The sequence below is a fragment of the Podarcis bocagei genome (genome assembly GCF_964188305.1).
Source record: "Podarcis bocagei genome assembly, chromosome: 4".
NCBI classification, from domain to species: Eukaryota; Metazoa; Chordata; class Lepidosauria; order Squamata; family Lacertidae; genus Podarcis; species Podarcis bocagei.
The window spans coordinates 23,387,273-23,410,503 of NC_138128.1; the positions used below are offsets into that span (position 1 = coordinate 23,387,273).

Here is a 23,231-nt window from a genome sequence, read left to right on the forward strand (position 1 = left end):
GCAACCCGCAGCGTTTGCAACCCGCGCCCGCGCTCTCGCGTGTTGCGATTCGGCGCTTCTGAACATGCACAAAGCGTGATTTAGCACTTCTGTGCATGCATGACCCCCGAAACCCGGAAGTAACCCGTTCCGGTACTTCTGGGTTTCGGCAGTCTGCAACCTGAAAAAACGCAACTTGAAGCGGCTGTAACCTGAGGAATGACTGTAACAACTTGGGACCAATTACCTGAGATCGCCTTGCTCCACATGTGCCTGCTCAACCACTTCGATCAGCAGAATTGGCCCACATAACACCCATTCCACATTTGCAAGAACTCGAACATTTAGTGTGGCAGCGCCTGCACTTTGGAACCCCCTGCCTGTTGAGATCAAGCTGTACTCTTCACTGTACTTTTTTCAGCACCTGCTAAAAACATCCTTGCTTAGGCAAGCCTACGCAGATGTTTAGAAAGTTGTGGTATTTTAATCCGTTTCAGCATTTTAACTTTTGAGTGCCTTAAAGTGTGGTTGTGAATTTTTTTTGCTTTGAGGGTTTTTAACAGTCAAGCCGTGTACAAATTTTATGAAATGGGACAATGGCATCTGGCTGTTAACCAGAAGGTTGGTGGTTCGAGCCCAGCCAGGGACAGCTGTGACCAGGATTCCTGAATTGCAGGGGGCTGGACTAGATGACTCTGAGGGTCCCTTCCAACTCCACAATTCTATGACCCAAAACACAGTTTCTGAAGTGACTTGCCAAATTAACCCCAGCTAAATACATCCACAATCCAGCCCAGCAATTGGGGTCAATCTGTCTCTGAACCCAGAAATGTCATGTGGTATTACAGTGGTACCTTGGGTTACATACACTTCAGGTTACATACACTTCAGGTTACAGACTCTGTTAACCCAGAAATATTGCTTTAGGTTAAGAACTTTGCTTCAGGATAAGAACAGAAATCGGGCTCTCGCGGTGTGGTGGCAGCAGGAGGCCCCATTAGCTAAAGTGATGCTTCGGGTTAAGAACAGTTTCAGGTTAAGAACGGACCTCCGGAACGAATTAAGTACTTAACCCGAGGTACCACTGTACTTCTGGATAGTTTCGCTTGTGGAAACTGGCTCCCTTCCCCTGATCTTCACCAGACAAGTATTAACAACATACTGGGTATTAATATTCAGGTTTCTGCCCTCCCTCCCCCCACCCACTGCACCTCCCTCACCCCTCCAAATCCCCAACTGCCTATCCTCAATTTACTCTGTTAATTCCCAACAGACTAGAACGTCCAGCCCATCAGAGCTGGCAGTCACCCAGACCAATCTCGAATGATTTTACATGCTTAATAAATTCTCACCCTTCTCTCCTCTCAGAACTACTGCCAACCAGGCTTGCGACATCACAACCGTACAAGGCCTCGAACTTTGACCATCACGGAATACAGCATTTCTCCACAGTATCAGCTGGTGAATCCAAAAGTGCTGAGACAAGGCCATGTGCCCATTCCATTTATGTATACCCATTCTCTCTCACGCAAACAGGCACTTCTGAAGCCCTGCATACCTACTGTCGGAGTCTTGTCCTAAATGCAGCGCCAATCTGACCCAAAACAAAGCAGCATCGTAGAATTGTACAGTTGGAAGGGACTCTGAGGGTCATCTAGTCCAACCCCCTGCAATGCATGGACTAAAGCATCCAGGGCAGATGGCTATACAGCCATCATTCATACAGTACTGAATGTGTCAGTAGGAGAAAAAGGAGCAATCCTGCAAAGTTCTGTTCAAACCTGAGACTCATATCCAAGCCAAACGTCTGTCAAACGAGGTTGTTGCATTTCTCCCCACCCCCAGTAAATGGTCCGAGGAAGAAAAATATTTATTCTTTTCCTTGAATTGAAATGTCTGCTATTTTTTTTTTTTTCATATTACGCATGCAGATATGTCTATAGTGTCTTAAGGGAAGGACAGCTGTATAGCAGAATGATCTCTCATAAGTGGCATGTCTGTCCTTTCTAATGCTACAAACTAGAGAGACTAAAGGCAGAGAGGTTAGCAAAAGAAAAATGAAAAGAATGAAGCTGGCAACTGCTTTATACTTGCATTAACCCACACACACCAAAACATCCCCTCCAAAACGCTATTATGCATATTATATGAACTGAGAGACTTAGTACCGAGTCATAACACATTTAGAAAGACAAATGTGGTGATTTTACCCCGAGAAATTTGAATAATTCCCTTCTTTTACAAAGTGCTCTGTAATTAATCCCCTGTCATCTGCAGGAGATGGGTCGTTATCCAAGTTATCTTGATTCATTGACTAAGATCCATTTCGTGTAGTTTTACAAAGGTAAATTTAATTAGAATTGTCATTTTGCAGCATTCTTCCTCTTCATCAAGCTCCAGCATGAATCCAGCCGCTTTTCTTGTACTATACTGTCAGGGCAATAATAGCTGGTGAAGGTTCAGGTGAAGGGGAGATGATGTTGCCAACATTATAACATCTCCAGCTCCCAAAAGAAAACAAAGCCCTAGGATCTGGGCTTGGGGGGGGGATGAACATAAAAAAACCCCAAAACCATAAGAGGCTGTTGAATCAGACCCATCTATGAGAAACACACATGACATGAGCGCCATGGCACTTTCCCAGTTTATCCCAGTTTGAGAGCCAGTGTGGTGCAGTGGTTAAGAGTGGTAGACTTGTAATCTGGTGAACTGGGTTCGATTCCCTCCTCCTCCACATGCAGCTGCTGGGTGACCTTGGGCCAGTCACACTTCTCTGCAGTCTCTCAGCCCCACTCACCTCACAGAGTGTTTGTTGTGGGGGAGGAAGGGAAAGGAGAATGTTAGCTGCTTTGAGACTCCTTCGGGTAGTGATAAAGCCAGATATCAAATCCAAACTCTTCTTATCCTTCCCAGCCTGATGGGAAACAAAGCAATATGACTTCCCCAAAACTTACCCACTTGCAAGCAAAATTGAAAGCTGGATCCTGTATAACCACCCCATACCATGATGAGCACAAACCATCATGAATCCACAATAAAAAAAAGATGTCTAGAGGGCCCTTTATAGTAAATAGTAAACGTTTGGGGGATTAAAGGTTTTTCATCTTGCGCTGTGTAAACTCACCTTGTAGTTTCATGTTCTGCTCACTAGAGGTTGCTAGCGGTTGTTGTTTTTTCAAAGAGATGAAAGCACATTTATAACAAAATTGGTATACCAATTGATTTTTTTTCTAGATGTGAATCTGAATAAAAAGTCCATCAAGAAAAAGCAGCAACAGCTCTGGCATCCCATTTAAGGCTGCAATCCTGTCCTACACAGGCTTACTTGGGAGTAAGTCCCACCGTACACAGTGGATCTTACTTCTGGGTAGATATGTACAGGATTACTCACCTGGGACTTAACATTTGGTCAGGGATACAACGTTTGTCACAGTAGCAGATCCCATTCCTTCACATTAATATTTTCTGCAAATAGAAGCCGTGCAAATAGTCTGGAGATATCTAGTGTACGCTGCATGATTCACTGAAAATACACAGGCACACATCCTCCATCTAACAAAATGAAATGGGGGGGGGGGGATGGAATATATGCAGGAGAGTTATCTCAGAACTCTCTTTACCATGACTTTGTTCCACTTCAGAAATCACACCCTTTCTGCTCAGTTTAGATTAGAACAGCTTTCTTTGTAGAATCATATTCTTAGCTGGTTTATGCAGGGCTCAATCTAGTTTGTAACATAAACTATCTGATAAGCTTCTAGCACAATTTGATAGCAGGACTGGGCTGCACTATTGTTAAACACACAGTTTTATAGGTGTTTTCTATTCCAATCTTGAAATTTCTGCTGTGGCCAAAACAGACTTCTTTTCTGCTGGTTGCTTTAAACTTTTGCACATATTGGTTTGTGTATTGCAGGCATAGGCAAACTCGGGCCTCCAGATGTTTTGGGACTACAACTCCCATCATCCCTGACCACTGGTCCTGTTAGCTAGGGATGATGGGAGTTGCAGTCCCAAAACATCTGGAGGCCCGAGTTTGCCTATGCCTGGTGTATTGGGTTGGATTCAGACTAAGTTTCAGAGGAAGCCTAGGCACATCTACTCAGAGGTTTTACAGAATCCAATGAGGCTTACTCACAAGCAAGTATGCATCAGATTGCATCTTAAGTTGCACTTAGGTCTCATTGCAATCCATGCAATTACCGGTAAGTTAAAGGTAAAGGGACCCCTGACCGTTAGGTCCAGTCGCGGATGACTCTGGGGTTGTAGCGCTCATCTCGCTTTACTGGCTGAGGGAGCCGGCGTACAGTTTCCGGGTCATGTGGCCAGCATGACTAAGCCGCTTCTGGCGAACCAGAGCAGCGCACAGAACTGCAATTAAGTTAGTCATTGCTTTATTTAAGTCCCAGTGATAGTCCAAATCTAAACATGTCTCCTTGGAAGGTTATGTTTCCCTCACTGAGCAGCAGCTGCATGTCACAAGACAATGTTTTCATTCCACAGTTCAGTTACTGTTGGGTTCCCACGGGAAAGGGAGACTGGATGTGACGTACACTGGTTTCCTGTTTCCTTTGTTCTGTCATTTCTTTGTCGAGAGAGTTGCTCTCTGCTCTCACAGAGGCAAGATGTACATTTGTGTGTTCTCGGTATAGCGAAATAAAATAGCAATGTAGCCATACCTGCTTATCCTTTCGTTGCGGACTACGAGATAACACTCTGCTGGGCTCAGGACGACATGAGCCGTATCAGCTCCAGATGGGCCGGAGCTGAATAAACTAAAAATCTACTCAGAGGTTTTACAGAATCCAATGAGGCTTACTCACAAGCAAGTATGCATCAGATTGCAGCTTAAGTTGCACTTAGGTCTCACTGCAATCCATGCAATTAAGTTAGGTAAAGGTAAAGGGACCCCTGACCATTAGGTCCAGTCGTGGCCGACTCTGGGGTTGCGGCGCTCATCTCGCTTTATTGGCTGAGGGAGTCGGCGTACAGCATCTGGGTCATGTGGCCAGCATGACTAAGCCACTTCTGGCCAACCAGAGCAGCACACAGAAACGCCGTTTACCTTCCTGCCGGAGCAGTACCTATTTAGCTACTTGAACTTTGACGGGCTTTCGAACTGCTAGGTGGGCAGGAGCTGGGAGTTAGTCATTGCTTAATTTAAGTCCCATTGATAGTTCAAGTCTAAACATGTCTCCTTGGAAGTAAGCCCTCTTGACTTCATAGGGCTTAGGCTTAGGCAAATGGGTTTAGGATTGCAGCCTGACATAATTAAGTTATGTGCTGTGAACAGTCTTCCTGCTTTTAGTTTTGTTCGGATTGCATTTACTCGAACTGTATGTTACCGCACTACAGATTGCTATGCTCTATTGCTAATCTTTCATTTCTCTTTTATTGTTTTTATTCATTTCTTACAGGGTTTCTTGTGACAGGGAAGAGCAGGGGAATAAGCTCCCTGTAGGTGCACGTTCTCTAGCCAAAGACTGGGACCAACTTTGGCCTTTCCTTTGCCACGATGTTCTTCCCAATAGGGAGAGGATGCTACCGTCTGATAGTTCCCTGGCTAGCAGCAGAGGGCAGTGTGTCCTACAGGTTCAGAGCCAATAATAAGCTGACATACATTTGCATACAAGTTGGGTAGGGTAGCCAGGTAGAAAGGAGGGCCAGGGCTCAATGCCTTTAAGCATCACACAGGCGTTGAGGTTTGTGCTCTTACCATCAGGTGACAAGTTGCTGCTGCCCAAACCCCTTCTTCTGCACTCGTGTCAGAAGTAATAGTCATAGAATTGAAAGGGATCACAAGGGTCATCTAGTCCAACCCTCTCCCTGCAATGCAGGAATCTTTAGCCCAACATGGGGCTCAAACCCACAACCCTGAGATTAAGGTTCTCATGCTCTGACAACAGGGCTACCTCAGTGTCAGGAGCCTTGCCCTCTTTTCCATCTGGTCCCCTGAACGGTGCACTTACACTTGACCCTACTAGGTTACAGACACTTTCTGATCACAGATAAAACATTCATTTTCCAACTTCTAAGTAGAGGCAGGGGGTTAAGATCTGCCTGGAGAGTGGACAAAGCAAAAGCAGCAGGGAGGCCAAAGGCACGCACAAAATAGCACCCACAGTGCTGAAAGGGCTTTGCGAAGATCTGCTTTTTCAGCTGTGTAGGCTGTAGTTCTAACCCAGGAGTCAGCAAACTTTTTCAGCAGGGGGCTGGTCCACTGTCCCTTGTGGGGGGGGGCGGATTATATTTTGGGGGCACATTCTACTCATGTAAAAATATGCTGATTCCTGGACTGTCTGTGGGCCAGATTTAGAAGGCGATTGGGCCGGATCCAGCCCCTGGGCCTTAGTTTGCCTACCTATGTTCAAACCAGTACAGTGGTACCTCGGGTTAAGTACTTAATTCGTTCCGGAGGTCCGTTCTTAACCTGAAACTGTTCTTAACCTGAAGCACCACTTTAGCTAATAGGGCCTCCTCCTGCTGCTGCGCCGCCGGAGCACGATTTCTGTTCTCATCCTGAAGCAAAGTTCTTAAAGGGATCCTCAGGGTCCCTTCCAACTCTACAGTTCTATGATTCTATGGTTCTATGATTCTACTATTTCTGGGTTAGCGGAGTCTGTAACCTGAAGTGTATGTAACCTGAAGCGTATGTAACCCGAGGTACTACTGTATTTAAAACACCACTGGGCACCTCTAGAACATTGGTTTTTCAACCAGGGACCCTGAGTGCTGCCCACACAGCAAGGAACTGAGTGATTCAAGAAGAGAGCAATTGCTTGGGGAATTGAGTGATGACTTTACTCTCCCTGTGCCTGACTTTGGTATTCTGCTCTGATTTTAATCCATGGACATCAAGCTTGATACACAAAGCTATGAATCACTTACTCCGGAGCAGTCTTGGAATTATCCCACTAGCATTCAAGGAAACAATTGAATATGATACTGACATGATCCAGACTATTGGTTCAGATCCACACTGTACATTTTAAGCACATTGCTTCCCACAAAGAATCACAGAGCTACTATTCCCAGCACCCTTAACCAGCTACAGTTCTTGGGATTCTTCGGAGGAAGCCAAAAACAACAGAGAATACGAAACCAATCTGCAAGTCACAGATGTTGCATAGAGAGGCAACCAAGTTCAGTCCCTGGCCTGGATTTCCAGTCGAAAGGATCACAAATGTTCCTAAAACATTTTGCAAGGCTGTCACCTTTCACATTCAAACACTGCTTTCAATGTTCAGTCGTTCCTGCAGGAGCCAGCCCAAAACCTGAGATCACCTTCAGAGGCCCTTCTTTCTATACCACCACATTCAACCAAGGGACTCAAGATAGAGTCTTTTTAGTGGTGGCTCCTGCCTTTGAACATCCCTCCCCAGAGATGCTTTCCTGGTGCCAACTTTGTTATCGTTTGAGCAGGAGGCAAAAAACTTATCTGCAGTTTGTTTTATCACACACAGGGTTTTAACTGCTGCTGCTGTTCTATTGCTTAATGCAATAAACATTTTAAGTTGTTGGGTTTAATTACCAGCTGCTCTGACAGCCCTTTTGGCTTCCATCTTCGTCTCAGACACTGGCATAAAATAAGAGAGGAGATACAGCACAAAATAAAATAGTGCCACAGCAATGATTGTTAGTATCAAACGCCAGCAATGAACACATTTCTAAACCAATGTTCTCAATAGGGCTCCCAACACTAGTTTGGCTGATCAATACAGAAACAAAAAATAAAATTGCAATGTTGCTTTATTGAAACAATAGATAGAGCTTCTGAGACTTCCTAAGGGATATGGTTCTGTAAATTTAGCACTTTCAGCAAGGTAATTGTGTTGTCTCATATTTATCAATTGACAGAACTTATTTATTTATTTTAAAGCTTAAACATGAAGAGAAAACCCAGGAAACGCTTTGGTAAAATAGAAAAATTAAACACGTTTGTTCCATTTTACAAGTCAGCTATTTTTAATCATGAAATGGTCCAGCCGTTTTGTTCTGTTCTTCATTATGACTAACAGCTGTTTCAAAAGCAAACCTATTTTGTGTGTACCAGTGCCTCAATTTACAGCACATTATAAAGGAAAAAAACGAACAGTCAAGAAATATTCCAACATATACATTATCTTTCTGTTTCCACTATCTATTACAGTCAAAGGAATTGGTTTCACAGAGTTCCTGGCCATTACTTATATGATTCACACTTAAATCAATTTGTCATCCATTTGAGCAATATTTTAGTTTTTTTCATCAACAAGTATGTACACCTTCAACAAGTATGCACATCTACAAATCCTTTGTAGATTAACTTGCTTTATATATAGTTTGTATCGAGCAAATAGTTTTAGCCTTTTTTAAAAAAAAGGCAATATTTTATTATTCAATACTACTACAGTCATCTCTGATGAACCTTTGAAGATATAAAAAGAATATTCTTCAAACTATGAACTTTATAGCCAATAGAAAACCCAGAAAAAAACAGCGTAAGCTTTGTAAATCTATTCAGAACTGAAGACAGCATCACAGAGTGCAGATGAGAGCTCAAGTGGTAGTTATCAAATAATACTTTTATCACAACTCAGCATATCTCCCCCCTTGACAATTTCTCCTTTCACATGACGTGATTATTGCTATAGAAAACATTTTCTTGTGAACCTTATATACAAGTGAGAAGATGTGTTCCACTTTTTGTGAGGTAATTGTACTTGATTGCCATTGCCATGAATGATCCAAATTGCTGTCAGGGAATCACTCATTATCTTGAAAATGGGAAGCAATTTTATGCCAAGAGTATCAGGTTATTATTTACTCCAATTAAAGGAACACCATATAGAACTTTAATTAGACCTTTTCCCCAATTTACATCATTTGTAGCCTGCACCTGAAATTATATCAAGCAGCATAATTTACCTCTCAAATAATGCAGATAGCCTTCAGTAACTACAGGTCTCATTTTGTTCTCATTTAGTACAATTCAGATAAGTGAAAGGTGGATGCTTAACCTATAGCAACTCCAAAGACTCTGCTATCTCGGGTGCAGGCACAACTCGGGATATGCTTCCAAATCTATAGGAATTCCTCTGCAAAATCACATCAGTGATGAGTGTCCAAGAATTCAACACAACAAGTTTAATACAAATGTGTTTAAGTGCAAAAAAGTAATGCTAAGCACTTCTTTCATTCTCGGAGTATGCTGAAATTTCTTTTAATGTCTCTCATTTTTTAGGAAACTTATTTCAAGCTTTGCTATTGATTCTGGGTTTTAGTTTAATTAGCCATTCACAACATTTACTCTACAGCATCAGACATTTGTTTAAATGCATAGCCTTTATTTTTCTTGGCACCCTGTATAAACCGTAATACAGAACTGGAAAACATAAAAAGCCTCACTGGCTAATTTCCTGTGCGTGTTCTGCAAGCCAGGCACCTTTTTTCAGGGACGCGGACTTATAAAAAATATTGGGGGGGCCCCGGGAAAGCTCATGAATAATAAATAAGCTCATGAATATGCAAATAAAGTGGCTCCGGCCCTAAATAGGGCAAGCCACGCCCCCCAGCCAGCCGATTGGCTGGCTGGGAGGTGTGGCCAGTCGGGATTCCCCTGTTCTCGCGGGGGCTGAAACCGCCAGGAGGAAGGAAATTCCCCCCGGCAGTGCCTTGGCAGTGGCGGTGCTGCTGCGAAGCAGTGAGGCAGGAGCCCCCGCCCCCGGGGATTCCCTAATCTCGCGGGGGACGGCCGGGGCTCTCCGACTAGGGCGCGCGGCTGGCTGGCTGGCTGGCGAGGGAGCAGGTGGGGAGGAGGCGGGGGATGGTGGCGGCGCTCTGCTGGAAGGGCGCCCGAGATTATTGGGGGGGCTGAGCCCCCCCAAAAAATTTTTTGAGGGGGCTCGAGCCCCCTCAGGCCCCATGGAGTCGGCGCCTATGCCTTTTTTTCTAGAAGCATCCCCTCCCTAACATTGTCTAGAGACAGTTAATAAACGTTCTCTGTTAACAGGCTTTTCATTTATGCTGCGGCAAACCAAAAATAAATGGAAATGATAAACACAAGTTTTAGCCACTAAATATCCTCTCATTAATTATCATACACATATAGTATTAAAGTAGCATCATTTTATTCGTCCCACCTAGCCAATAGGGATGGATCAAAATTAAGGCAAACAAAATCAGTTTATTGTAAACAATGAATGAAAACTAAAAGTACTTAGTGAGAGCGCCAAGGATTTTTCATTCAAGTAAACAGGTCTGATTATTCATATGAACTGAACTACAAGATATTAATACAACAATATCACCATGTTAGAATATGTCCAGAGCGGGGGGTGGGGACTAGAGTGTCTCAAAGCCTATGAGATTTACTAACAGACCCAAAACCCAGCCAACACCATGCCTTCAACATCAGCTTGATCTACAGAAATCAACAGGTACAACTCTTTGCTGTTAGAGATCAGCATTATCACCTAACAAATGCCAGCAAATCAAGCTGCTTTTAAAGGCACAGGAGGGACCAATAAAAATGTCATCCCTATATTCTACCAGCCAAATCTAAATGAAGTTATTGGAGCTCAACCAACAGAACACACAAACAACCTGCAATCTCAGCACATACTGCCGACCTGCAGAACATATTAAACAAGTGGCCACAGGGAAGCAATGTGTAACCCAATTTCCTGCCAAAGTCACTAGTTAAATATGTTTAAACTGGATGTTATCTAGTTTAGGTCCATGAATTCAATCAGAGTATTGCTGATTTAACTAGTTTATGAATATCATTGATAGGCTGCAATCTTAAAATCCGATTGGGAGCAGTCCAGGAGTTCTCCCTATTATTGTAAAAACAAACAGCTGGCTATAAATATAGTTTTAAGGTTGCAGAAGGATCCCTGAAATCCACAAACCACTTAAACAGCTATAAATCTGAGTACTGGGATCTTAAGGTGTTGGCAATTTCGGTTATACATTGCTCTTCAGAAGGAGAGGAATATAGATCAAGGGCAGATTAAGAATGTTTTTCTCTCTGTTGATTTTAAAATCTCTCCCAACCCTATGATCCTAACTCTGTTTCCCTGGAAGTAGGTCCCACTAATTTCAGTGGCATTTACTCCCAAGTAAGTGTGCTTAAGAGCTGTGTAAACTTCCTTCTCAAATAGGCTTAACATTTATTTACACTCAGAAAAGAGCTTTAAAAGAAAAACAGTACACCGTAAATCACAGATTCACTTGGAATCAAGAATTAATATCCATTTCAGAAAGAATTGACCTCTTGAAATAACCAGTAAAACTGAGACAGCATCAAGAGTATGACACTAGCCTGCCACACCTTTTGAAGGTATTTTAATATCATGAGAGATGTACAAAATACATCCAACAACATACTATAACAGTGCCCCTTTCTTATGTGATATACATTGTATTGTACATCCTTAAGGCACCAAAGAGAAGATTCCCTCTTAATAATGAGAATTGCAAAAACCGCGTTACCAGTTGTAGGAGATTCCAGGCAGCAGCCAGGAATGATTGAATGACTTACATTAGAACGATATGAATGTCCTAAAACAATGAAAGCACAGACAATCCATCACCATTTCTTTTCAAAAGGCACCACATCTTTTGCCTAGTCCTCTTTGGGCCTCATAAAAGAAAAAACAGCAATTCTTGAGAAACAGCATATTTGCTTTTTCAAGCAAGCTGAATTCACTGCCCTTATATGTGCCCCTAATCTTTTGGAAGCCCGTTCTTCAGTACTAGTCAATATACCTAGTCAATGTAAGCTGCTTCTCTCATACAAATGCTGTCCTGAAGAAACCACTTCTATCTGCAAATCAAGTGCCTTGAAGTCAAGTGTGCACATTAAAAGAAAAGAAAAAAGCTAAATTTTCACCATTATAAAAATATTCCTCTTATAAATCTTTAAAGCTTGTAGAAGCCAGGAAAATACATTTGAGAGAATCTTTTGATACTCATTGTTTTCTCCCATAAAGCGTAGTTATGGTCAGCAATGAAAAGGGGTTGTGGAAAATGTATCAGATTGATTGTTCTCTCTACAGCTTATTTTACCATATACATTCAACGTTTACATTTAAATCAAAATGTTATGGTTTCATAAAAGTTTTGTTTAGAGATAATGTTAAAGAAATCAATCAGAAGACAAAAGGCAGACGCTGCAACTTAGCACAACAGCTCTGTAGTTTTAAAGTGCTGTTTCCGGTATGATTATTTATTCATTTTTAACTTAAGGAAATATTGTTGGTGTGTGTGCTTTTTTAACTGATCCATATACTACTTTCCTGGCTTGGTTTTTTGGAAAGTCATTTGGCGTAAAATGGCCATTTCCCCCCTACACAGATGTATTTATTCTTTTGTGTACTCATTATGGGATAAAACCATAACAACTTTTGTCAGTGTTTTCCTATGAACTGGTTCTCCTGCATTTCCATGAAGATGCGCTCTCGTTCTGCAGCTTTTTGAATTTGGGACCGAGGAACAACCACCAAACAAATCCCAAAGCCACGCATATTAGGGATTCCACGTAATAACCATCCAAGGTAATAATACAAGATCCACCTTCTTTTGTACAAAGCTGCAAGAGAGAATGGGAGAAGGGCGTCAAAAGATGTTATACGGATATATGTATTAACAGAATAAGTTAAAATGCATTGATGAAGCATTCTAGATGAACACACTGCTTCTATCCTTAAAAATATAGTATGTTGGGTGGTATCTAACTAAGTGGTACCCTCACTAAAATCAGTGGATGTTACAAAGTCCATTGATTCCAATGGGTCTGCTCAGAGTATGACTAACTTTAGTTGCCACCCATTAATAATAATTTTCTATTACAGGTAACTCGCAACTTGTGTACATTTAAATTGTGCAGATTTGGCTTTACATGCTTGGCAAAAAACAATATTTTTAAAAAAATAAGAAGGGGTGGACATCTAGGGAAAAAAGACGTTTTTCCCAGATGCCCCCCCCCCTTTAAATTAAAAGACTATACTTCTGTAGGGAGTAATGCAGCTGCCTTAAGCTTCATAATGCCCCATCAGTGATGTCTACTGGAGCAAAACAATCAAAGCATGTGGGTTGTAGCCAAAGCTGAAGGAACAATTATTCTTTCAAGATGATCTTATACGAGCATTCTGGGAAAGTCTTACAACTTTGCTATCACACTACTATGTGGCTAAAATCACATTGTTCAAACCCCATAAGGTGAATAAAGTGAAGGTCTTGCATAGCTAACACAGGAGGTGCAAATTATCTCACTTGATAATATGCAAGAGCAAAAGCTATTCCTAAGATGCTTTTTAAATGGGGAGGAAATATCAGTGCAGAAAGTTAGTGTCAGTGCATCAAGACTAGTACTGGAATGAAAGCGTCTCTTGTAAGAAACTTACTTCTGCAGCAGCTGCAGTCCCGCAGTTATGTCCTGGAGCTCCGACACACTCCTTCACTGTAAGTGGATCCACAAGCCAAAGAGCTACTGTTGCCGGCCAGTTTCCACCCAAATTCGACACTGTGTTAAGTAGCGTCATGTATGTTCCGCCTATGAGTGGGTCACTAACTTTGGCATTGAAAGCCATTATAGCAACATACATGCTGTACAGCGTAACCTGGGGGAAAGACAGATGAACACAAAGAGAATTACGCAAGAGAACAGCTTCAAGTAGCAACGGCTATTTTAGTGAAATGTCTTATGGAACACTGTGGAGCTGCCTTTTAACATGAAATATAGTCAAAAGGGGCTAGCTGTAGAGAGCTGCTGGGGTCTTGGAAGACCAAAGATTCCCACTTTTACATATCTTGTAGGAAGAAACAAAAACAGTGGTTTTGCAACAAAATAACCCTCCAACACAAGATTTCAGTAAGGAAAACACTTACATAGTGTGGTGGAAGAGCTGGGGAAAAAATCACATCTGGCAATCTGTATACTCCTAGGCTTGGTTTGGTCAGAATACAGTTTACACTTCCAGAGTTAATGCTAAACACATTACTTCTGGTAAATGAGCCACCACAGCTGCCAGAGAGCCGTGAAAATGTCTGTCCCTGGCTTTATACACTCATCTACCCATGTAAAACCTGAAACTAAAGGGGCACATTGGTTGACAGATGTGAAATATACTGGCATTATTTTCAGCTCTCCTACCCCACTATATTTAACATGGAAAAGAAAGAAACTGGTCCATCCTTCTCTAGTACTAACAGTAAAGACTTGTAGATAGTAGACAAATGTGTTTTAGGAAATTTAATATACCTTAAGTGGGAACAAAGCCTAGGCTCAATACATTCTTCATATATATATATCAAAGCCTTGTATCTACATAGACTACTCAAATACACACACACATACAGAAACTTATTACCTGATGCAAAGCATAACTCAGAAGCAATATAATATAGTAATAGATGGGAAATCCTCCTTCGTATTTTATTTTGGGAGTCCACCAAACCAAGAAAGCAAATTCCAACCCAAACAGTAACCTGTAGGAAAAAGATATGGGGAAACACCTTGAATACCCAAAACCCCTCATCATGTCTGCATTAAACCAATACGAGCTAGGAAGGCAACCCAAAATTTTTGACAAGGGGTAGACCTGAGACACGGCAGTTTCTGGTGGGCTACCTAACAGATGCAGATTTTGAAGAATGCTGATCTAGATGAACCTTGGGTTGATTCAGTAACGCACCTTAAACAAGGTCTGCTTTGCACATGACAATAAGCAACTGTGCAAATGTGCTGGCTTGCACACACTTTGCTCCTCCCTGGGCCTTTTAACATCAGCAGATAGCAGCTAAATCAAGGTTTTGCTTACCAAATCATGGTTAAGATGTCTCCCCCTTGACCATGATCTGCAACTTAGCAAGTAGATTTCAGGAATTCTAGTTAAAAAGAGGCAGGCCATGCAAGACTGAAATCAGCCCCTTTGATACTAAGCTGCCTAACCTTGGGGTAGTCAACATGGTCCCCTCTAGATGGGCACTCCAAGGCCCATCAGCCTCAGCCAGCCAATGATGAGGGGCGATGGAGGGGTTCCAATCCAAAGCATATGGAGAATACTATGTTGGCTACTCCTACATAACCCGTTGTTTCCCATCCATATAAGCTGGAAGGAAATGAGTGATCCATGAGACACATTCTGTGGTCTTCATGAAAATGAAAGGCCCCCAAATGCCACAAAAGATAAAACAATAAACACATCTAAAAACAATTCCTATACAGATGCAGAATGGGAAATATCTCTACTTAAAAGACTTGTTTAAAGAGGAAGGTCTTCAGCAGGTGTCAAAATGTCTACAGAGGTGGCACCTATCTAATATTTAGCAGGAGGGCATTCCAAATGGCATGTGGCACAACACTTAAGGCTCAGTTTCAGCATCACACAGAATGTGGACCTCCCTATAAGATGGTATCTGCAGGATGCCTTCTCTTGCAGAGCACAGTACAGTGGTGCCCCGCAAGACGAATGCCTCGCAAGACGGAAAACCCGCTAGACGAAAAGGTTTTCCGTTTTTCGATGCGCTTCGCAAGACGAATTTCCCTATGGGCTTGCTTCGCAAAACGAAAAAGTCTTGCGAGTCTTGCAATTTTTTCCCTCCCCCCCTTTTTCTAAGCCGCTAACCCGCTAATAGACTTTCAGCCACTAAGCCGCTAAGCCTTTAATAGCCGCTAAGCCTTTAATAGCCGCTAAACCGCTAATAGCGCTAATCGGGTTGCTTCGCAAGACGAAAAAACCGCTAGACGAAGAGACTCGTGGAACGGATTAATTTCGTCTTGCGAGGCACCACTGTAACTCATTGAGTATCTAAAGACTGATTTAGGTATCCTGATTCCAAGCTGCCCAGGGTTTTATACATAACCACGGCAAAGCTTTCCAAGTAAAAGCCCAACATGCACATCTCATTGCTTTTAATGGTTACAAAATTATAGTTTCACATTAACAGAGTTGTGTATTATCAGGTTTAACTATCAAGAGGCTTTTTACCTAAAAGGCATAGCTTTGTAAAATGTGTTCAGGGGCTGTGGACCTGCTGTGTATTTGCTGATAATCAGAGGCAATATGATCTGCAGTGGAACCATTGGAACAGCAAGAAGAGCCAAGTGTTCTTTAGGTACTCCTTCTTCTACCAGTTTGAGGCCTGTGACTGCATCCGCTGCCGAGAATCCGATCTGCAACATAAAAACCTTTTACAATCTTACGCACATACAACAAGGTTTTCCTGCTGTACTGATATGTAGTAACTTATTCATGGTCACCCATCCCTGGACTTTCTGGAACTTAAATCCAGATCCAAACTCCCAACACTGGGTCCAGAATAGCAATCAGTATTTAAGAAGCAGACCGTGAAAGGGAACCTGTGGTCCTCCAGACAACTCAAATCATCCCTGATCATTGGTCATGTTGACTGAGGTTTATGGGAGTTGGCACCCAATGATTCCATAGGTTCTCAACCCCACCTTTGGCTTAGTCTAGTGGTTCCAAACATTTTTTTCCCCATGGACCACTTGAAAACTGTTGAGTGTCTTGCAGACCACTTAATGATTTTTCTGCTCACTACAGCAATTGTAATGCACTGTACTGGATGATGTGTGATTTTAATTGTATTTTTATTGCTTCTTTTTCTCTTACATTGTTCAGTTATTGAATGCAGATAGTAATAAAATAGAATGAAATATAAGAAATAAAAAGAAACAATCAAAATGCAGCTAAAAATCAGTATTACATGCCACATACAACCTAAATGAAGCTTGCAGACCACAGGTGGTTCATGGACCAGTTTGGGAATCACTAGCTTAGACAAATTAAATTGTGCCCCTCCGCTTATAGAACATTATGCAAAATCCATGGACATTTAGACATTATGCAAAATCCATGGTTTGCTTTTTTGCCTGAGTCTGTGTCAGTTTATAAACCATGGTTTGTGGTGGGCCATCAAAGTAGGGTATGAAACCTTGATTTGAGATTGCAGCTTCTTGAACAATCGGAATCATTCCAACATTTGACAGGAAGCAACACAGCTGATAACCATATCAGGGCAAATACGGGAGGCTATACAAAAATAATTACAGTGGTACCTCGGGTTACAAACTTAATTCATTCTGTAGGTCCGTTCTTAACCCCAACCCATTCTTAACCTGAGGCGTGCTTTCGCTGATGGGGCCTCCTGCTGCCGCTGTGCGATTTCCATTCTCATCCTGGGGCAAATTTCGCAATCTGGAGCAAAATCTGGGTTAGCTGAGTTTGTAACCTGAAGCGTTTGTAACCTGAGGTACCACTGTATTGGATCAATAATCTTGCAGTGCTATCATGGCTTTATAAATATACCCCAAGTAACAATCCTACTTGTTAAACAAGTAGGAACTGCAACAAAATGTTACAGTGTGGACGACTCTTGTCCAGGGTTCCAATGGTCTAGTAATACCTTCTTCCGGGATATTTAACAGAGCTTCCCCTTGCATGCCAATACCTCCCTCTTTCAGCTATGATAGTCACCGAGAAACAATCCTGTTGGCTCTCCGGAGCTGAGTTTGTTTTTAGAACAAACTCGTTCAACAACTGTTTTTTTAATCCAGCTCCCTGGCAGAGAGGCTTCGGTTGCGTATTGTTTATGCAGTCTTGCAAATTACAAAAAGTTTTAAAGAAAGAACCCTAGGAAAAGTTGAATGATCGTGCTGTAGTTTAATAAGCTGAGACATGCTCAAGCCTTCTGCCTGTGAGTTTTGTTGCTGTGCTACCAATTCCCTCCCTGGCATGCTGCAATATGCCACAATGCCAGCAATTAACCAGAGTTAAATCAGAACCAGAAAGGGGGGAGGGGCTATGGTGACTAGGTTCAGAACAAAGAACTTGAAACTGTAGTAATCATGTTTTTTTCTGATTCAGACGTAAGAGGAAATTATGGTTAATTGAGGACTTCTAGGATCCATTGCAGCACACTATGGGGCCATCGTCATAATCCTCTTTTATATCCCTGCTGATTAGGTTAAGATATGACTGCTCAATTGCAGCCATCAGGGAGCCAATGACAACGGCTCTGTTCCTCTCTCAACTGACTGCATTCAATGAGCTCTCAATCAAAGAAAGAGCAGCCCTCTGGAGACTGAGCATGAGGCTCCCTCTTTCCCCTCCCATGCCAGAGAATGGTGTAGAAAAATACAAAAAAGTAACAGCACAGTCAGCATTACAGAGCTAACAAGGGTCATGTTCTCTGTTAGGGACAGGAAGAAAACAAAAGTGGGAGCTTGCCATCCCCTGGAATGCCAATTCTGAAAAGTCCAATAGTTTAAACACTTCAACCACTGAGAAATGCAATCTTGTTGTCATTTCATTGGAACTCTCTGCCTATTGACATCAATGGTTTTGACACTAGATGAAAGCATTTTTGTTTAGACAAGCTTATCCAGAGATGCAGAAGGTTGACATGTATTTTAATCTAGTTCATTCCTTCTCAATTTATTCCCACATCAACCCTGTAAAGTAGGTTAGGCTGAGAGGCAGTGACTGCCACAAGGTCACTCAGTGGGCTTCATGGCCAAGTGGGGATTTGAACTCTATTCTCCCAGATCCTAGTCCAACACTCTAAACCATTACACCACATTGGCTTCCCCCTCTGCACACAAAGTAATGTCTGTAAAGGGATTCCAATCTATTGCTCCTACAGAAGTGCATACCTGAGATGACACACATATTGCTTTGTATCAACTCAGCTACAATGCTACGGTATTTTTCGCACCATAGGATGCACCGGACAATAGGACGCACTTTGTTTTAGAGGGGGGAGAACAAGGAAAAAAATATCTCCCCCTCTCTGCCCAGCACCCCTTCTGTGAAGCGGCAGGAGGCGCTGCACAGAGAGGGGGAGAACTTTCCCCCTCTTGTTTTCCCGCTCTAAAAAAAGGTGCCGTTTAAGGTGCGTTCAGGAAGCCTGGAGAGCGAGAGGGGTCGGTGTGCACTGACCCCTCTCGCTCTCCAGGCTTCAGGTTCCTTTCGACCTGCTCTTTGGGGCTGGCGGGGGGAAGCCCACCACCAGCCCCAAAGAGCAGGTCAGGGAGCAGCGGAAAGGCGCAGCGGAGAGGCTCCTGCCATAGCCGCGCATCACCTCTCCAGCCGGGAGAGGGTCGCGGGGCTATGGCCTCTTTGCTCCATAGGACGCACACACATTTCCCCTTCATTTTTGAAGGGGAAAAAGTGTGTCCTATAGAGCGAAAAATACGGTGTCTCATAACTTACATGGTTCAGGACCACAATTCCTTAAATACCACCTCTCCCCATATAAACTGATCCAGGCCTTGTGCTTGTCCTTCTCTATGTTCCCACTCCTGAGAGGTTCAGAGACTTACAACATGAGAATGGGTCTTTTCTGTGATGGTTCCCTCATCTGTGAAACACTCTCCCCATAGAGGCTCACCTGGTGCCAGCATTACATATCTTTAGATGCCAGGTGAAAACATTCCTCTTTACCAGGGTGTTTGGCCATTAAACAATCTATGGCTTGTTAAATGTGGCAGAGGGGACTGACTATTATTATAATTATTTTATTGTTATGCTGTCTATTACTATGTTCAGTATTATGCTTTTATTATTATGCTCCATATATTAATGTTCTTAATGTTGTACACCACTCTGGGATCTTTGGTTAAAGGGTGGCATATAAACCAAATAAATAAATAAATAAATAAATAAATAAATAAATAGCAATAGTAGCTCTCTTCTCAATTAATATGTTTTCTGGCATAGTAGCTCCTAAGAGTGGCATAAAAATGAGGCACGTTCCCAAATGATAATCACAAATCATGTACTCACTTTTGCTGTTAAAATCAGGGCACAAAATGTAAGGACTGCTGGCATTTTTACTATTGAGAAGAGCAGCTTGTACGTATCCATGATGCCTTTTGTTTCTTCTTTTGATGGGTGTCTTTCCCTATCTTCTTTTTTCAAGAGTGCGACCAAGGTGGTAGTGATTAAGAAAACAGCACCCCAGTAAAATAGGAAATCTGAAGGGGAAATGAAACCTTTTCCATTATGAAGACACTTGATGCTAATAACATACTATTTAAAACCAACACTAAGACTAGCTGCAACCTTCATAAAACAATTAACATACCATCCAATAAGAAAAATAGATTTCACAAAACCAATTACTTGTAATTTATGCTGGATTATTAGGTCATCCAAATAAATAAGGGGCTCCACAGAAGCAAGCAGTCTACATAGTACAGCCTTAATCTTTGCCAGAAGAAAAGATGTCAGATTAATCCCTGAATGGATTTGGAGACCACAATGTGAATAAGCAAATTAACTTAAGAATAATGAAATTTAAGAACTCATTTAAGCAAATACTCTTATCCCCAACCTCAAGAACCCTACTTAACAAACTGGAAGCATTGTGATGAATTAAAACATGCATGCACAAAGCAAGATATAAAAGTAGCCAGTCTGAAATCACTGGGACCTCTGTTGCCTCTTTGTTGTGTCTATCTGATATAACAGTAACCCATAACTTCCATACAGACGCTCTTGTTGTCAAGATCAGTAGAGGGGGCCTCCTTGGTAGTTCCACTGCCCTCAAAAGTTCAAGCAGGGTGCTGTGGGAGAGGGAATTCTTTGTGGTAGTTCCTAGGTTGTGGAATTCCCTCCCCACAGAAGTACATCTGGCACCTTCATTATATTATATATATTGTATTAATCACATTTTTTCAGAAACATACACAATGTCCAACATATGCTAAAGACACACCTCTTTGCTCTGGTCTCTGGCAATTGAGATGTGTATTTTCAGGAACCACCCTATTCCTGTGACTACAATTGCTTCTAAACTGTTTATAATACCATATGATTACACCTTACATTTCAATTGTGTGATTTCAACCTTATGCAGAACCTTATGGGGGTAGGAAAGTAGATGTGTGAAAGTAATGTCTCCTTTCCCATTCTTGAAGAGAGTTCTGAAAAAACTAGATTTGACAGGTCTTTACCAATTCTGCTTCTAGTTGTAAACCTATACTATAACTCAGGCCTGTCCAACCGGTTGATCACGATCTACTGGTCAATCACGGGATGCCCATGGTCGTCCCTTGTCAATCGCAGGCTCCTGACACCCCCATCCCAAAGAAAAGCAGGAAAAAAAGCTCAACTCTGGTCAATCCAATGGGTAGATCTCTGCCAGTTTGTTATAGTGTGAGTAGATGGCAGTCTCTTGGAAGTTGGGTGTGCTTGCTATAATTGTTCATTTTGCTTTGGGTCTTTTCACCATAGTTATCTGAAGTATGTTACCTCTCATTATTATTAATGTTAGCAACATGGATGAGGACCACTAGCTTAGTTTAGCTTATTAATTAATTAAGATGACATGGCAGCTCCATTTTCAAGCAAAGTAATCTGGGCAAAATGTGTAAATGCAGAATTGCTATCTAGCATGAACCAGCAAATGCCAAAACTTTTGTAAGATAACACTGCATTTTCACCAGCTTTTTATCAAAATTGTGTATCAAGATCAGACAGTTCCTAAAGAAATGTGAACCTTCAAAGTTGGGCAGCTGATATAGCAATCTGGAATAGCAAATCCACACAAGTACTGTAATTCTTTTTGCAGTTCTATAAGAGGGGCGTAAATGAAATGTTCCATGGTAGACTAATCCATCACCACTTCTTACCACACTACACATGAAGAACTGTCAACCTGAAGAGGACATAGAAGCTGTGGGGGAGAGATAAAAGGGGCTCTCGGATAGATCTGCATCATTACATTCATTTCAAAAATTTATACCTGAAAGCGTTACAATTCCTCTGGGTTGAGGCTGAAACCGCAAATACTTGTTGCAGAAGGAGGCTGATTCCAGAGCCAAGAACAAGACATTTCCCAAGAAGTAGCCAGCTGTCTGTCCCACAGAGTTACAAGTGGAAGCATAGCCCACATTCTCCCGAGACAACATAGTCAATGCCCAGCCATCTACAGCTATGTCCTGAGTGGCTGCCAGAAACTCAAACAAGAAGAAGGTCACTGTAAGAGCCACCACATCTGGGCTTTTGCCATCCTCCTCCCCAAGCAAAGAGTCCACCTGCCTGGAAAGGTACATCATAAAAAGCCCCAAGGTGTACTGAGTGGGCACAAGCCACGACTTGCGCCGGCCAAAGTTCTTGAAGTACACGGCATCCACCAGGGGGGCCCACAGCAGCTTCAAGCTGAAAGGCCAGAAGACGAAGCTGAAGAAAGCCTGGTCCGTGTAGCTCACGTTCTTGCTCTGCAAGATGAGCGGGATGCTGCCGGCGAGCCCCAGCGGGATGCCCTGCAGCACGTAGAGGAAGAGCAGCAGCAAGATGCTGCCCAGCTCCGCTCGGTAGCCCCGGGGTGTCCCCAGCGGCGTGAGGCTCGGCTCTTGGAGAAGCGCCTCTCGGTCATCTCCCACTTCGGCGCGGCCATCCCCGCAGAAGTCCGGGGGCGGGAGCTCCCTCTTCAGCATATCCACCGAGTTCTGGTAGGAGCCCGGCCGGCGCTGCCGGCTGCTGTCTTTGTAGGAGATGGTGGGGGACATGTCGCACACGTAGTCCAGCGCCGTCGTCCTCGGGACCGGGGGGGGGCCTTTCCCCCGCCGCGGCGGCGGCAGCAGGGCAGCTCAAGGGAGGCTTCCAGCTCCGCCCCGCCTGGAACAGGGGCCCGGCCTTCCCTCCTCCGCCTCCCACCTGGGCCAAACCCGCTCCAGGTCAGAGGGGTCCCCTCACACCCTCTGGAAGGGCGGAGAAGTCGAGGACGCTTCAGGCTCGTCAGCTGGAAGTCACGGGCCTCCTCGCGGAGCTTCCCCACCAAAACAAAGCAGTAGCTTCTTCCTCGTCGACAAAACACCAATTCCCCTTCTCCCGGCCCCCAAAAGTCCGTTAGGAAACAAGGAAGGGAAATAAATTCCTGCCCACCCCCCAGGCCCACTTTCTACCCGGCACGGTCCGACGCGTCAAGTTCCCCGGCTGGAAACACAACCCGGCTCGCAAAGGTACCGCCAAGGCAGCCGAAGAGCTCTGAGCAGCCGTGGTCCTATCTGACTGGAGGAGCAGGCGAGCTACGTCACCGGGAAGCCATCCTATCAAGGGGGAGAGAAGGGATAGGGAAGAACTATAGAGCGGGCTCGATGGAACGGCAGCTTCGCTTCCGGTTCTCAAAGGAGGTGCTTAAAGGCAGGGCAGAGAGGCAGGAAAAGATCCGAGAGGGGTAGAGCGGCTTTTTGGAGGCCGGAAGTGAAGAGCCGCGTGCTTTTTTTGAGCAGCTGCAGG

General features: G+C 43.2%; 1 protein-coding gene across 1 annotated transcript; it reads right to left on the minus strand.

Annotated features, from left to right (window-relative positions):
- Window positions 1-11,819: 11,819 nt before the first annotated feature.
- On the minus strand, window positions 11,820-23,011 carry SLC33A1 (solute carrier family 33 member 1). The gene is made up of 6 exons (XM_081190340.1): window positions 21,736-23,011; window positions 19,773-19,963; window positions 15,954-16,138; window positions 14,334-14,451; window positions 13,368-13,583; window positions 11,820-12,553 (listed from the first exon to the last, which is right to left on the minus strand). Exons 1-6 carry the CDS (start codon window positions 22,499-22,501, stop codon window positions 12,383-12,385), a joined length of 1,647 nt encoding a protein of 548 aa, XP_081046466.1. The 5' UTR covers window positions 22,502-23,011; the 3' UTR covers window positions 11,820-12,382.
- Between the last annotated feature and the right edge of the window lie 220 nt (window positions 23,012-23,231).

Excerpts from the sequence above, each read along its gene's own strand:
- SLC33A1 (XM_081190340.1), bottom strand. The coding sequence starts at position 22,501 with ATGTCCCCCACCATCTCCTACAAAGACAGCAGCCGGCAGCGCCGGCCG. Across the intron at positions 16,139-19,772 it reads CCCTGATTTTAACAGCAAAA|ATCGGATTCTCGGCAGCGGA; the intron begins GTGAGTACATGA and ends TTTATGTTGCAG. Across the intron at positions 14,452-15,953 it reads TACAAAGCTATGCCTTTTAG|GTTACTGTTTGGGTTGGAAT; the intron begins GTAAAAAGCCTC and ends TTTTTCCTACAG.